We start from the raw sequence: 16,240 nt of genomic DNA, 5'->3' as shown, positions 1-16,240 counted from the left end.
GAGAAAGGGTCTGACACGACTTTGTTCACATTCTCTCTCACCCCAGCGCCAGCACCTCTGATATTTTCTGTAACACGTCTGCCCATCTGTCTTAAACTGGGACCCAGCTTATCTCCTTGAGTTTGCTGATTAGATCATATTGGACAATTTCTCTGAATCTTTAAAATTCTGAACTTGATTTGAATCAGTCTAACCTAGCAGGAAGGTGAGCATAATTGTAAGTGCTGGCAAAGAGCTGATTACAGCGTCAGTTTTATTTTAGACAGAGCCATTAATGCACTCGGTGTCCTTGTGAGAAATCTGAAAGGAAATCCATTCAGTCCTCAGACAAGCTTAGGTTAAAAGCTGAGGTAATATGGCCAAGTTCACAAAAAACACTGGCCTCAGACTCAAGGCTACAACTCAGGAGTGTCTGCTTTATCTTTGTTCTCAAACATTATCATGCCTGCGCTTTATTTTTCCAAATGGTCACTTTGTTCCATTTTGTAGGGAACCAACAACCAACAATTTGCCAGCCAAAACCCACCAAGCAAATAATATCTTTGGAATGTTGTAGAACAAACTGTCCTAACCATTCTTCATTCAATTGATTTTTAAACTTCTAAATGTTTATTTTTTTATTTTGCTCAGAATTTCTGGAAACAGTTCCTGGCATGCAGGAGGCTTCAATAAAAGTCTGTTTTATTGAACTTGACAGTAAAAGGAGATGTGCCAACTTATCCATGAATATCTGAGACATTCATAAGTATTGTGGCAGACCAAAAACTCAAATTATTGAATTACTTCTAGGTATTATCTTTTTAAAACCTTGAAATCGAGCCTATTTGGCAGAAGAAAAAAGACTAAGCTCTATATTTATAGACACTGAGAGAATAAACAGCACGTGGTGCTGAAGAATTTATTGTCAGCAATACTAACTTGCCAATTTTTTCTTCTTGCGTGTTTTGTTAGAAATCTAAATTACTGCTCAAAAATTCAAAGTCGGGTCCTGATGTAAAATGTAAATATGGCCAGGCTGGACTGAACACAGCACATTTTCAAGTTTTACATGCTGAGGCTGCTCAGTCACTCAGTCGTGACTGGCTCTATGTGACCCGTGGACTGCAGCCCGCCAGCCTCCTCTGTCCATGGGATTCTCCAGGCAAGAAGACTGGAGTGGGTTGCCACGCCCTCCTCCAGGGGATCTTCCCGACCCAGGGATCAAACCCGGGTCTCCTGCATGGCAGGCAGATTCTTTACTGCCGAGCCACCAGGGAAGCCCCAAGCTTTGCATCCCTGAGGAGAATTTACCTTGATGCACCAGGCTGCCATGATGAGAATTCACATTTTCTACTGGTGTTTGGAAAAACGTTAGGGTCATTCTACGCTTGTACCTCGAGTGGCCACGGAACGGTGATTTCAGCCACAAAGGCCCCAGCATCTTGCTAGCTTGGCATCCTAGAAAGAATTCTGGTTTTTCATCTATTCAGTGGATATTTATAGATCACTGACCTGTGTGCTGGGCCTTGTGTGGAGCCTAATTTTCACCCTCACTAATTTTACAACTTTGTGGATTATTCACTATCTAGACTTAGAGCCTAGATCTAAGTTTCTTAATTACTCTGGGCTTTAGTAGCCTTATTTCTAAAGGAAGAGAAGGTTTTTGTGGTCCCTTGCAGTCTCTACTGGGGCTTCCCTAGTAGCTCAGCTGGTAAAGAATCCACATGCAATGCAGGAGACCCTGGTTCAATTCCTGGGTCGGGAAGATCCCCTGGAGAAGGGACAGGCTACCCACTCCAGTATTCTTGGCCTTCCCCGGTGGCTCAGATGGTGAAGGATCTGCCTGCAGTGCAGGAGACCTGGGTTTGAAAGATCCCCTGGAGGAGGGCATGGCAACCCACTCCAGTACTCTTGCCTGGAGAGTCCCATGGACAGAGGAGCCTGGTGGGCTGCAGTCCACGGGGTCGCAGAGTCGGACACGACTGAGCGACTAAGCCCAGCACAGCAGCACAATCTCTATTACCCAGAATTCAGTTTCTGACATTTACTAATCAGTAGTTCTTCCATTGGGTGGAAAAAAAAAAAGTTGATGGGAGGCATCTGCAAACCTTCCTGGTTAGAGCCATAACTTATGTTTAATTGTAATCAGGCAGACTAACGCCATCTGAGAGCAGCGCCTTCACTGGAGCTTTGTCATCTTCCTTTAAATCACAGTGAAGACCTTGGTGGGAAAACACAATTACTGGGACATGAAATGAAGGTGTGCAGGCAAACAAATTCTATCCCTGTAACAAATCCCTGCCTCTCTATCAACTGCATCAGATTAAGAGATGCCGTCAACAATTGATTAGACAATGGAATTGCTTGAATAAATTTTGGCTTGACAGGTGCTTGGTGATAGGTTTCCTTTACGATATTATGTATTAATTCATTTTGTTGGCAGAGTGAACATGTATTAAATATCTATATTTAAGCAATGTGCTAAAGTTTATCAGAGTCAATATTGATTTATATTGGCAGATAAGACAATATTACCATAGGGAAAGTAAAATAGTTGATCTCCATTGAGATAATGTTAATCACAGAGAGAAAATATTAATAATTTATTATATTTGTTTGGGCTTGGTCCCGATACCACATAGGCATGTTTAGAAGAGCCACATGCATTTAATCACTTTTGAGAGGCACAGGGTACCAGCAGAGATGTGAAAATGTTAAACATAGGCAGCTCAAGTGATGGAGGAAATCAGGGCCAGAGGCGCGAGGCCATGGCTAAAGCGTCTTAGTTGTTAGTACAGGCCACCAGGCGTCCCCGGCGGCTCAGACAGGAAAGCGTCTGCTTGCAATGCAGGAGACCCTAGTTTGATCCCTGGGTGGGGAAGATACCCTGGAGAAGGAAACGGCAACCTACTCTAGTATTCTTGCTTGGAAAATCCCATGGACGGAGGAGCCTGGCGGGTTACAGTCCATGGGGTCACAAAGAGTCGGACACAGCTGAGCGACTTCACTTTCTTTCAGAAGTTTTTTTGAAAGAAGAAAATCCAACAGAATCGTGTAGTACAAACAATGGCATTTACATTGAAGCTGTCAAATTTGTACCTACTGTGATGTAATGTCAGGGATAATGCCCTCATATTCCATTCCTGGAATTGTTGCTAGTTACCAAATTTAAACATTCAGCACAATTATGGAAAAACCCATAATATATACATCTGAAAATGTTGTATTAATTTACTTACATGTATATCAAACCATAAGTTGCTAGAAAAATAACTAAATGCCCTTTTATTTTTTATTTTGATTAATTTTTATGGGATTATAGTTGTTTTACACTGATGTGCTAGTTTCAGGTGGAAGTAGAATGAATCAGTTATACATATTCGCATATCCACTCTTTTTTGGGTTTCTTTCCCATCGACATCACTACAGAGCACTGGATGGAGTTTCCTGAGCCATAGAGCAGACCCTCACTGGTCATCGTTTTCACATACGGCAGTGGGCACAGGTCACTCTCAGTCTCCCGATTTATCCCTCCTTCCCTTTTTCCCCTGTAACCAGAAGTTTGTTTTCTAGGTGGGTGTCTCTGTTTTGTAAATAAGGTCATTTGTACCAGTTTTTTAAGATTCCACATATAAATGATATCCTGTGATATTTATTTCTTTGTCTGACTTATTTCACTCAGTATGACAATCTCCGAGTCCATCCATGTTGATGCAAATGGCACTAAATGCCCTTTTAAAAGCAGGCTGTGTCAACAGGCAGGCTACAAAACTTACAGTGGTACTAAGGAAACCCACAGAAAAATATTTTATGATTGGAGCAAGGTTTTCGAAGCAAATTTTCAAAGGATTCTCACTTTTAATTTTGGATAAAACATGATGGAATGACTGGTTTTTAACTTCACCGAGTGGATAAATGGGCAGGAAAGAGTGTTCAATTCTCCTCCTGGAAAACACACGTACATAGAGGCTCACCCTCACACTGATAACAAGCTGGCCACACTGAGCCCAGCTTGTTGCTGTTTTATTTAGTCGCTATTCCAGGCCTTTCTATCAAGGAGAAAACCACGGGACTCCCCAGCCGTCCAGTGGCTGAGGCTCCACCTTCCAGGGCAGCAGGTGCAAGCTCTATCCCCTGTCACGGAGTGAAGATCCCACAGGCCTTGTGGCCAAAAAGCCAAAACATGAAACAGAAGCAATACTGTAACAAATTCAATAAAGATTCTCTTTTAAGTGGTCCACATCAAAACAAAAAAAAGGAGAAAAATATAAGGGGGTGAATTAAGAGTTGAATTCAAACTTTGGAAGGCAAGCCCCACCTCTCCTCTGAAAAGTGGTCAATGGAAGTCATCAGGAAGCAGAGAAAAGCACGTCCGGGTTTCACCTCCAGCTGCCTCCATCTCTGCACCTCTAACTGGGATCATCACAGCAGACTAATAGTGCTGCAAGATTGGAATTGGATAGTGGACACATAACACTCGGCTCATATCAGGGAAGCAATCAGTGTTAGTTCTCATCCGAAATAGAACCTATCCTGAAGCTTACAGTGAAAATTGACTGACTGCATACTTACAATGGTCGTAGAGAATAAAAGTCATTGTTTAAGACATAGAGAACAGACTTCTGGACATAGCGAGAGGGGAGACGGTGAGATGTATGGAGTAACATGGAAACTTACATGACCACATGTAAAATAGACAGCCAACAGGAATTTGCTGTATGTCGCAGGAAACTCAAACAGGGGCTCTGTATCAGCTAGAGGGGTAGGGTGGGGAGGGAGTTGGGAGGGAGGTTACGGAGGGAGGGGGCATGTGTATACCTGTGGCTGATTCATGTTCAGGTTTGACAGAAAACAACAAAATTCTGTAAAGCAATTAGCCTTCAATTAAAAAATGAATTAATTTTTAAAAAAGCATTGTGTAGAGGGGGAAAGTGCACTGGACAGTCTGAAGACCGAGGTTAGCTTTGACCTTGGGGAAAAAACACACCTGTCATCTGTCTCTTCGTGTTAGGAAAACTTAACGAAGGTCCCACATGTGAAAATATTTTGTAAAAGGTTAAGTTCTCCACAAAATTAGGTTCTTGAATATGAAAATTTTAAAAAATGAAAAATGCTGCATTAGTCACTTTTAATTAACATAAATTCTAAACATTGGTGTTCTGCACTGGCGTTCAAAATATATTGTTTACCTGTTTACCTGATTCATTCATAGACCCTCGAGAAATATGAGTTGAAAAGATGAACAAATGAAAATGATTTTTAAAAGAGGTACACATAAAATTGTATCAATAGATAGGAACTTTTCTACATTAACCCTGCATTTCGTCTGTTGTTAGCTGACCTTTACGTTTCAACAAACACTGACTGCATCTTAATAGTTGGAGACAACTTGTGATACAAAATCTTCACAAATTGTTCTGTGAGTTTTCTTTGAGGGAGAAAAATTAGCCTATCATCACCTTGAAGTGTTGCATTAATGATTGCTACAAGAACTTGTTCTCAATATGCATTCATTTTTGTGCTATTTCTAGCACAGATAAAACAGTTTTCAATGTTCTTTTCTGAATGGATTCTCCACAAAAATGCAGTAACATTCTTAAAACAGCAGCTATTTCACCAAGAGGCAGGGCACGTCATCATTCATAACTTGGCTTTAGGAATTAACAGAACTGGGTTCAATCTCTTGCCATGTTATTTGGGAGAAATTAAGTTAACTATTATTTACTCACGAGTAAAATAGGGACAATATGACTTTTTAGCAAGAGTCAAAACAGGTGCTGAGTGTAACAGCACAGTGCAAACTCAATATATGGCATAACGACAGTTATAATAACCTGGCAGATTGAACTCATGTCCTGAATCGAGATCCTCATCCCTAGTGCTCCTTCTCTCAGTCACAAGTTCCCCCCTTTCATCTCCTTAGTTAACGCCTCAGAGTAGAGTCCACGGGGCTTTCCAGGGAGACCCACCGAGAATGGCCAGCACCATGCTGTCCTTCAACACCTCCATGGAGCCCGAGCAGACGAAGTAGATGGCCTGCAGGGCGTCCCCCTGGCGGAGCAGGTACTCGCCGGGCGCGCAGAAGGAGGTCTTGATGTGCAGGGACAGCGAGCGCAGGCAGCCGCGGCTGGCGCACTCGAAGAGGGACAGCTGCAGGATCTCCTTGTTCAGGTGCATGGTGATGTCCGAGCGGAGCTCGTCGGGGAAGTCTTTCAGAAGCTGCGGGGAGGAGAGAGAGGGGCCGAGCTGGGGGCAGCCTCGCGAGGCCGCCTGACTGGGAGAGCGCAGGGCCGCTGCCCCGCTGTCCGACCCGTCCGCGGGCAGAGGGGGAAGCCGCGCGCACGAATAGGCCCAGACCTCTGGGACCGCGAGCCCGGCCTGACTGGGAGAGCGCAGGGCCGCTGCCCCGCTGTGTGACCCGTCCGCGGGCAGAGGGGGAAGCCGCGCGCACGAAAGGCCCGGACCTCTGGGACCGCGAGCCCGGCCTGACTGGGAGAGCGCAGGGCCGCTGCCCCGCTGTCCGACCCGTCCGCGGGCAGAGGGGGAAGCCGCGCGCACGAATAGGCCCGGACCTCTGGGACCGCGAGCCCGGCCTGACTGTGAGAGCGCAGGGCCGCTGCCCCGCTGTCCGACCCATCCGCGGGCAGAGGAGGAAGCCGCGCGCACGAACAGGCCCGGACCTCTGGGACCGTGAGCCCGGCCTGACTGGGAGAGCGCAGGGCCGCTGCCCCGCTGTCCGACCCGTCCGCGGGCAGAGGAGGAAGCCGCGCGCACGAATAGGCCCGGACCTCTGGGACCGCGAGCCCGGCTGTGTGCTCCTGACTCATCAGCTACTAGTAAGGCTGGAGAAAGACAATCAGTTAATAAAAGACTCTAGAATGAAACATATTGTAGTTCGTGGCTTGCTTCTGACAGACAGTTAACTCAGGACAGAAGATATGGGCCCTCGAGTGTTTCCCCCGCTGTCCTGCTCATCTGAAGAGAGAAAAACCAAACAAGCACTTAAAAATATTGACCCTGGCTCTGTTGACGGGATGATGGAATAGCTAGCTGCCTCACTTATAGGATACCTACAGCGGTGGTCCAGGGTGTTCTGGAAGTCCTAACATGTTTGCACAAAAATGCTTTTTTTTTTACTTTGTTGGCTTTAAAGGTAAACATTACCCTGATTAATCTAATGGTCCATGATTATACCATTCAACTGTCCTAAGAATTGGTTCCTCCAAAGAGGGTCAGTGAGAATGAAAATATGTCTACCTGACTGACCGAAGCTACTGTGAAGCACTGGCCGATCCAGTGACATCATGAAAATGTAAGCGAGACCAGACGAAAGAACACCTGTGGGGGTCATGAGAGGTTAACGGCAAAGAGGCGAAGAAGCCGGTAGGTGTGCGCCTCGCCCCTCAGACCTGCACTGAAGCACTTGCCTTCCCCTCAAGCTGTGCGCTTCCTGCCTGAGAACTTCCCCTCAGGCTGTGCGCTTCCTGCCTGAGAACGTCCCCTCAGGCCGTGCGCTTCCTGCCCGAGAACGTCCCCTCAGGCTGTGCGCTTCCCGCCTGAGAACGTCCCCTCAGGCTGTGCGCTTCCGGCCTGAGAACGTCCCCTCAGGCTGTGCGCTTCCGGCCTGAGAACGTCCCCTCAGGCTGTGCGCTTCCCGCCTGAGAACGGCCACGGGGGAAACCCACCTTACCTCGTTGGAGTCTATGCCGTTGTTGACTGACCAGGTTGTCTGGAAGTACTCCAGCATCCGCTGCTTGAGCTGCTGGGGCAGGCGGTGGACGCGGATGAAGTCTTTCAGGTCCTTGGTCCTGGTGTGATAGAGGGACCACCGGGAGTACATCCTCTGGATGATCGCCGTCACATTCCCGAACACCAGGGCGTGCATCAAGGCTGAGGAGACACGCCACACGTCACGGGTGCGGGCTGCCTCCTCGCCCGCAAGCCTGCAGGCTGCAGACCCGGACCCGTGCAGCGCCTGCGTGGGCACCGTGTCACAGCTACTTTTTAAGTGAGAATCACAGAACTTTATTAAGACACAGGCTGTAAGTTGAAGCTGACTTAGCTAGATAGGTATCTGAATTTTATAATGAGTTTGCTTTTCAGCGCATGGACCCTTTGTATGCTTGATATCATATTCCTTGACTAGCCAATTTTCAAGAGACAAGAAACCATGATTTAAAACATTTTAATCTGTGAGCAAAGAGTACTTCAAGCTTTGCCTACTCATACGTGGCGAAGAGGAGAGACTTGTTTATAAAATGGATTTTAGTGCACCTTGCAGCTGTCATGACTTCCCTGAGACAGTAAGTTAACTGAGACAGTTAACCCGCTCACTGGTTACACTTAGTACACTGAATCTTGGCACATATGGGATTTCTCCTCCTTAAATATCTTGTAATTTACTTAACTTCATGAATTATGATTCACATTGAATAAATTATTTTAAAAAGATTTCAGTGATCCTAGATTCTGATAATAAGAGAAAAATATTGGAAAAAATATATATACTTTTCTTTTTTGGCCTCACCATGCAGCATGCGGGGTCTTAGTTCTCCCTGCCAAGGGCTGAACCTGTGCCCCCTGCAGGGAAAGCACAGACTTAACCACTGGACTCCAGGGAAGTCCCAGGAAAAGTTATTATTGAAAGAAACCTGGACAATAGTAGTTACCCAGCAAATATTAGCTGGCTAAATTAATTAACCCACTCTAACGACCATATTTCTACCTATATTAGAAGACTATTGTCAAGCATTCATTCAGCCATAAACATGCCTAACCCTGAATACACAACTCTGAGAGATGAGAGTGTAACGCATGCTGAGAGTATAATACATGTTCAGTCAGACTATGACACAGCTATTCTGATACAGGCATTTTGGGGCAGCCACTTTGCCAAAGGATGCATCCCAGTTTAGTCATTTCGATTCCATGTAGCTTGATCAGACTAAAAATATCTTTTGAAAAGCAGTCAATAATATGAAAAATAGACCCCCTTTGACCCACACTTAATCTGCTGGCTACCATTCCGGCTATAACAAAAACTTTTGTTCTGTACTCTATTCAACATCTGGATTATTCTAACAGTTGGGTGTAGTTGCGTAGAAGTGCCTGTGTGCTAAGTTGCCTCAGTCGTGTCTGACTCTGTGTGACCTTATAGACTGTAGCCCGCCAGGCGCCTCTGTCCATGGGATTCTCCAGGCAAGAATACTGGAGTGGGTTGCCATGCCCTCCTTCAGAGGATCTTCCAGACCCAGGAACTGAACCCACGCCTCTCATGTCTCCTGCATTGGCAGGCTGGTACTTTACCACTAGTGGCGCCTGGGAAGCCCATAGTTGTGTAGGTACAATGAAATGGTTTTAATAATTTCATAGAATAAGCTATCAAGTTAAGGCCTTATAGTTTTATTACAATAACAATTACATTTCAAAAGTAAGTCTATAATAAAAAACTGGGTTAACCTTTATGAGAATATTAATCTCTTCCCCAAAGCCATCATTTGAAATTAGTTTTAGGATATTAAATATGACACATTTATATTAATAAAGACTCCAAAAAAGATGTTAGAAGTGTAATTGAGTATTTCCTGGGCAATCTGAACCCCAGCTCTCTAGCTGCTTTAATTGTAAGGGTGACAGATATTAGAAACTCAGACCATTTCAGGAGCAAAGAATCGACAGAGAAAAGCAGGAGCGGTGCGTCGAGCCCTTGCTGCCCTTCTGAGGAGAGCCGGATGGTCCGTGAAGATGTGACTCCTGTTTCGATGAGGTCTCTTGGTCAGACAGTATTTTTTTTTTTTAATTGGCGTGAACTTGCTTAACAAGGTTGCGTTAGTTTCCATTGCACAGCAAAGCAAATCAGCTCTGTGGGACACGTGTCCCCTCTTTTTTGGATTTCCGTCCCGTTTAGGTCTCCATGAGCGCTGAGCAGACTCCCCTGGACTGTGCAGGTTCTCATGGGCTGTCTGTCTTAGACGTAGCAGTGTCTACACGTCAATCTCAACCTCTCACTTCACCCCACTCCCCTCCAGCCTTGGGGTTCATACATCCGTCCTCCATGTGTCTCTATTTCTGCTTTGCAAACATAGGTTCATCAGGACCTAATGTTTCTGGAGTGCACACACATGCGTTAATATACGGTATCTGTTTTTCTCTTTCTGACTCACTTTATCCCTGCCTCCTCGCTGAGACTGCCTCCCTAAAGCACCACCAGGGTGTAATGAGAGACCAGACTCTGTTCATCAGAATTCCAGAGTGGATGGGGCCTGGGGATGAGGTTTGTCTCACAGAAGAAGAGTGAGCAGACGGACTCAGCCTCCCAGGAGCTGCACACTCTGGGGTGGGATCAGGAATCTCAAAGTCAGAAAAGATGCGAGGATTTGGCCCTAAGCAGTAGCTGCAGGTCTAACAGTGGGAATGGCCTAGCGGACACCACCAGGAGCGAGCCCGAGAAGGCCTTGGGCCCACCTGGGCTTGTGGAACCGGGAGAAAGAATGAGGGGCGCCCACATTTGTGGGCAGGTCAACTCTTTAGATTTCAGCTCCAGTCCCTGTGGGACCGGCTAGGAGGCAGGACACTCGGGGAAGGGAACGGCTACCCACTCCAGTGTTCTTGCCTGGAGAATCCCATGGCCAGAGGAGCCTGGCGGGCTACGGTCCGTGGGGTCACAGAGTCAGACACGACTGAGCACTTAAGCACACAAGAAGCTCAGGGGTTGGGTGAAATCACTGGCTCCAGCAGGTTTTAGTTAAAAAAGAAAAAAGACTAAAAATGTCTATTTTATCTATTAAGACCTATCAAAACATTTCTGTGCCAAATCCCAATGTCTAAGGAATTATGTCAAAAACTTCTTAGCATCAGAATTGATAAATTAGTGCAAACATGTCAACCTGTGACTATATCCATCCTCCTGAATATTTCAAGATAGCCCAACTCGAATCCTTTCTTGCCCCTACGTTTATCAGAAATTAACCTCTGTCATACTAACTTCCAGCTAACCTAACACTGGCGTTAAAACTCTTCATCAGGTTAAACATTACCATTTCTCTACGGAAAATATGGCCACCATGCTAATAAAGTCAGCCCATATTAACAAGAAAGGTCTCAATATTTTGGAGAAGTTACTAGAATAGAGTTAAATTTAAGGTCTATATACAAGAGGCAATATAATATTGCAGACGAAATATGGACTTTGGAATCAGACCCCACTGGATTTAAATCCTGGTTATACCACGTCCTAATTTCATACATCAGGCAAGATATATAATTCCCTTGCATGGTTTCTTTATATGTGAAATGGGCATAATTGTACCTTATTGACAGGATTATTCCAATCAATAAGGCTTTAAAGAGTTAATATATGTTTTTAAAAAGTGCCTGATGGTGTGTGAAAAACAGTGGGTGCTCAAGTTATGTTAATTTTTCCATCCAAGTGAAAAGTGCTATGCATTTTCAGGTTGCTCAGTGGTATACAATTGTGGGGAGAAAACCAGCTTTAAGGTTTTCCAGCAGCCTGTCAAATAATTAAGAGTGGTTTTTTGTGTAAATAACTTCTTGACGGAAGAAATTCAAGAAATATTTAAGAAATTCCTGCTACATGCCAGCACACATAGGTGTATATTCTTTCTAAATGTTCAAAAATGAAATGTCTTTCAAAGGATTAAAACTATCCCAAGAAAAACACATATTGCTTAACAACTAAATATTGAACGGTTATTTGTAGGTCATAAAGAGAGGTCCATTCTGATGCTTAAATATTTTATTTGCAAGAGGAGATCTCTATTTATGATAAACACTTAGCAAAGAAACGGAGAAGGCGATGGCAGCCCACTCCAGTACCCTTGCCTGGAGAATCCCATGGACGGAGGAGCCTGGTGGGCTGTGGTCCATGGGGCCTCTACGAGTCAGACATGACTGAGCGACTTCACTTTCATGCATTGGAGAAGGAACTGGCAACCCACTGCAGTGTTCTTGCCTGGAGAATCCCAGGGATGGAAAGCGTGGTGGGCTGCCGTCTATGGGGTCACACAGAGTCAGACACGACTGAAGTGACTCAGCAGCAGCAGCAGCAAAGAAAAGAACTGATTCTGCTCCAAGTCAAAGGAGTTAAACTTCAATTTCAGGCTGTGTTAATACATTTATGGGCTCAATGTTTAGAAGCCCCACCATCTGTAAAAGGATGTAGTAATAGTCTTTTGTGGCAGTTAAACTGAGTATGGAGGACAATCTTATTTCATTTATTTTAATACTACTTTCCTTATTATGTGTATGATTTTAACTTTGCTTTGCTTAATTATAATGGGTGTAAAAGACTTAAATTAAGAGAAGTAATATGTTCAGATCACTTAGCATCCTAATTGTACATTATCAATAAAATGAATTACTGGATTAATTGTAGCATTCACAAGTGTTGTTGGAAAGTAGTGTATGTCTGAGTCATCATAATTTCAAAGTCTCATTTTAGCATAGGCAGTGAATGAGTAAAAGTCGCTCAGTTGTGTACAACTCTTTGAGATCCCATGGACTATACAGTTCATAGAGTTCTCCAGGCCAGAACACTGGAGTGAGTAGCCTTTCCCTTCTCCAGGGGGTCTTCCCAACCCAGGGATAGGACCCAGGTCTCCCACATTGCAGGCAGATTCTTTACCAGCTGAGCCACAAGGGAAGCCCAGTGTATGTCTGAGTCATCATAATTTCAAAGCCTCATTTTAGCATAGGAAAATACGTCTAGTTTAAGTAGTTAAAAAATAAAACGTAGCTTTCAAATTCTCTCAGTTCCCAAAGTTACTGCTTCTCTGCCATGGGTGATTATTTTCACCCTGGTGAAGTGTGTGTGTAACTGTCAGGCCAAATCATTTCATCTGTTATCAAACTTTGACAGAAGAACTTCTATATCCAGGTCAGCCTGGAAATTATCCTTTGCTTTTCCTTTTATTCCCAGCAAATTTGATGTGTATAATTCTTAAAGTAGCATGCTAGGCCTGCTGCTGAGTGTGTGGGAGGCTCTTTTGCATTGTGTAGGAGTTTTGTATAGAACATATTTTGTAAAATATCATCATAATATCAGGTCTTTGGAGGAAATTCAACAATCGGGATCCGAGAAGAAAATAAACAGACCTCGAGTGAAAGTGCGTCCTTACAGGCTGCCCAGCTTTCTCCTTCCTTTTTTATCTTTCCTTTCCCTCCCCGCTTTCTTCCCCCCTCCTCTCCCCTCCTCCCTCTCCTTTTCTCTCCACCGCCTCTCTTTCTGGATTTGGGGCAACCTTGCTATCCTGAGATATATCATAACTTCTGGCTCCTTTAGTCAGCTACTTTGCAGTGAGTCCACAGTGGGACTAGGCTCTCCTGGCATAGAAGCAGACCAGAATTCAGGCTCTGGGGTGTTTCAGCTGCCCTGCTCCTCCCTCTTGCCTACTTATTGCATTGGAATTTTCCAGTCCTTGCTATAAGTACATGGCTTGTGGGCGGCCGTTGGCGGAGAAATCAGAAAGTGAGATCAACTTCCTAAATGATGAACTGAAATGGCAGTGTAAAGGTACCTTAAAAACAGCAAATTTCTGGGTCTAATAAAATCACATCAGGGTAGTAAATGTAGGATAAGAGGACCCAGGAACACCTTGGCTGTGGAGTTTAACTCCACATTTTCCATGACAACGACGCCATATTTGAACTAGACATGCTCTCAGCGAGGAGTCCTCTTCACTGGAAGCTTTGTCTAACCTCCAAGGCTGAGCTAATGGTGCCGATACTCGTGGCTCTGTCACTAGGGTACTACTAAGTGGCCACTAGTAACAGAAGAACTTTAAAAGACATGGCAAAATGTTCTCAAGATATTCTGTTTGGTGACAAAAATGATACGTGAAATTGATATAAATCTTTCAGAAAATAGGGATGCAAATGTATAAAAAGACTGAAAAGAATATCTTTTGGAGACGGGATTACATGTACTTTTACTTTTTATGTGGATTTTCCGGTTCTTTCAAAATGTGCATTATGAAGCTAAAATGGAAAAATAAAGAACATCATCTGCCTGAGTACCTATTTCCATTACTCCACTGTGAACTCCTCGAAGGAAAGCATCCCATCTTAGTCATCTTTGTTTCCCTAGCATCTAGCACAGTGCCTAGAATAATTTTAGTGTATCATAAATATTTATGGAACTGAAATGAACCTCTGGCACTTTGATACTTTCTTTAAAAAGTTTTATAATGACACGGAAGTAGCTTAGAAAATTTATGAAGAGTTTGGTCCCAAGCCTGTCCCAGCATCCTGATCTCAATCCCCAAAGGCAGTCTTTCCAAATCTTTTCTTTTAGGTCATGTAATTATCATGAACATTGTAGGTCATGCCATTTCACCTCCATTGATTGACTTATCATATTAAGACAAAACCTAAAAAGCAACTAGACATGAAAGGTGAGAACTCAGCTCACTGCTATCCCCTTTCTCATCCCATACTAGATAGTTATGCTATCATTTTTAGGTCATCTATTATACTTTTACAAGATAAAATTAATACCAAAGACCCACAACGAGGAAATTAGACAAATACTAGGTGCAGAGCTCACTGAGATGTCTCAGAGTGAACAGATCGATGGGATCCCCTCAGATGAACAGATGGTGTATTATCAGCATTCCAGACTCCCTGACTTCATCTCATAATCACTAGCCAGCACCCTCACCAAGGTGACCACAGCTATAAATTACATTGCAATCAATATCTTTTGCCTACTCTTGAACTTTCCTAAAGCAAAATCCCACAATAACTGCTTATTTCTGTCTGCTTTCTCTGCTCAGCATTGCGTTCATAAGATTTATCCCTGTGGTCACATGACATAACAGTCCATTCATTCTCATTATGGTATGGTAGTCTACTGAACAATCATTTCATAATTTACATACTTATTCTCCTATTAATGAGCATTTCCACTTTGCAATTTTTTCAGTAATGCTTCTACATGCATGTCTTTTGATGTGTCTATATATGATTTTTTGTTGAATATACCTTCACAAATGGAATTGCTGAGTCACAGAAAATAGGTATGTTCAGCTTGGTAGATGCGGATGACTCTTGTACCAACTTGACACACGTTAGAGGAGAAGTCAAGATGTTCCACATCCTCTCAAACTCTCAGGGTGGTCAGTGTGTTTAAGTATACCATTCTAGTGGTGTGTGTGAATGCTATCTAATTTTGATCTTAATTTGTATATCCTAGGTGAATGAAGCTGGGCAACTTTTTTATATGTTTATTGTTTATTCTGGTATGGAAATCTATGTTTCAAGTGCTTAAAAATCTTGAACACATTTTTTTAGTTGTCTGATCTTATTGATTTGTAAGAGTTCTTTATATATAATAGATAAGTCTTTTTGTCAGACACAAGTTTGTTTTTGCAAATAGCTTCCATCCTGTGGCTTGCCTCTTCTCATTCTTAATAATTCAGTTCAGTTCATTCACTCAGTCGTGTCAGACTCTTTGCGACCCCATGAACCACAGCACTCCAAGCCTCCCTGTCCATCACCAACTCACTGAGATTACTCAAACTCATGCCCATCGAGTCAGTGATGCCATCCAGCCATCTCATCCTCTGTCGTCCTCTTCTCCTCCTGCCCTCAATCTTTCCCAGCATCAGGGTCTTTTCCAATGAGTCAGCTCTTCACATCAGGTGGCCAAAGGATTGGAGTTTCAGCTTCAACATCAGTCCTTCCAATGAACACCCAGGACTGATCTCCTTTAGGATGGACTGGTTGGATCTCCTTGCAGTCCAAGGGACTCTCAAGCATCTTCTCCAACACCACAGTTCAAAAGCATCAATTCTTTGGCACTCAGCTTTCTTCACCGTCCAACTCTCGCATCCATACATGACCACTGGAAAAACCATAGCTTTGACAAGACGGACCTTTGTTGGCAAAGTAATGTCTCTGCTTTCTAATATGCTATCTAGGTTGGTCATAACTTTCCTTCCAAGAAGTGTCTTTTAATTTCATGGCTGCAATCACCATCTGCAGTGATTTTGGAGCCCAAAAAAATAAAGTCAGCCACTGTTTCCATTGTTTCCCCATCTATTTGCCATGAAGTGATGGGACCAGATGCCATGATCTTCATTTTCTGAATGTTGAGCTTTAAGCCAACTTTTTCACTCTCCTCTTTCACTTTCATCAAGAGGCTCTTTAGTTCTTCTTCACTTTCTGTCATAAGGGTGGTGTCATCTGCATATCTGAGGTTATTGATATTTCTCTCAGAAATCTTGATTCCAGCTTGTGCTTC

General features: G+C 43.8%; 1 protein-coding gene across 2 annotated transcripts in view; it reads right to left on the bottom strand.

Annotated features, from left to right (window-relative positions):
- Positions 1 to 16,240, bottom strand: part of KCNH8 (potassium voltage-gated channel subfamily H member 8) — a 444,848-nt gene that overhangs the window by 83,100 nt on the left and 345,508 nt on the right. For both annotated transcript variants that reach the window (XM_070467057.1, XM_070467059.1), the window contains exons 9-10: positions 7,670 to 7,869; positions 5,949 to 6,198 (exon numbers count right to left, since the gene is read on the bottom strand). In XM_070467057.1, coding sequence (XP_070323158.1) covers positions 5,949 to 6,198; positions 7,670 to 7,869 — 450 coding nt within the window. The remainder of the gene's footprint in view (positions 1 to 5,948; positions 6,199 to 7,669; positions 7,870 to 16,240) is intronic.

This window comes from Odocoileus virginianus, chromosome 4 (assembly GCF_023699985.2).
Source record: "Odocoileus virginianus isolate 20LAN1187 ecotype Illinois chromosome 4, Ovbor_1.2, whole genome shotgun sequence".
Taxonomy (NCBI): domain Eukaryota; kingdom Metazoa; phylum Chordata; class Mammalia; order Artiodactyla; family Cervidae; genus Odocoileus; species Odocoileus virginianus.
Note: the sequence above shows the minus strand (reverse complement) of the source record. Positions and strands in the feature narration are given on the sequence as shown.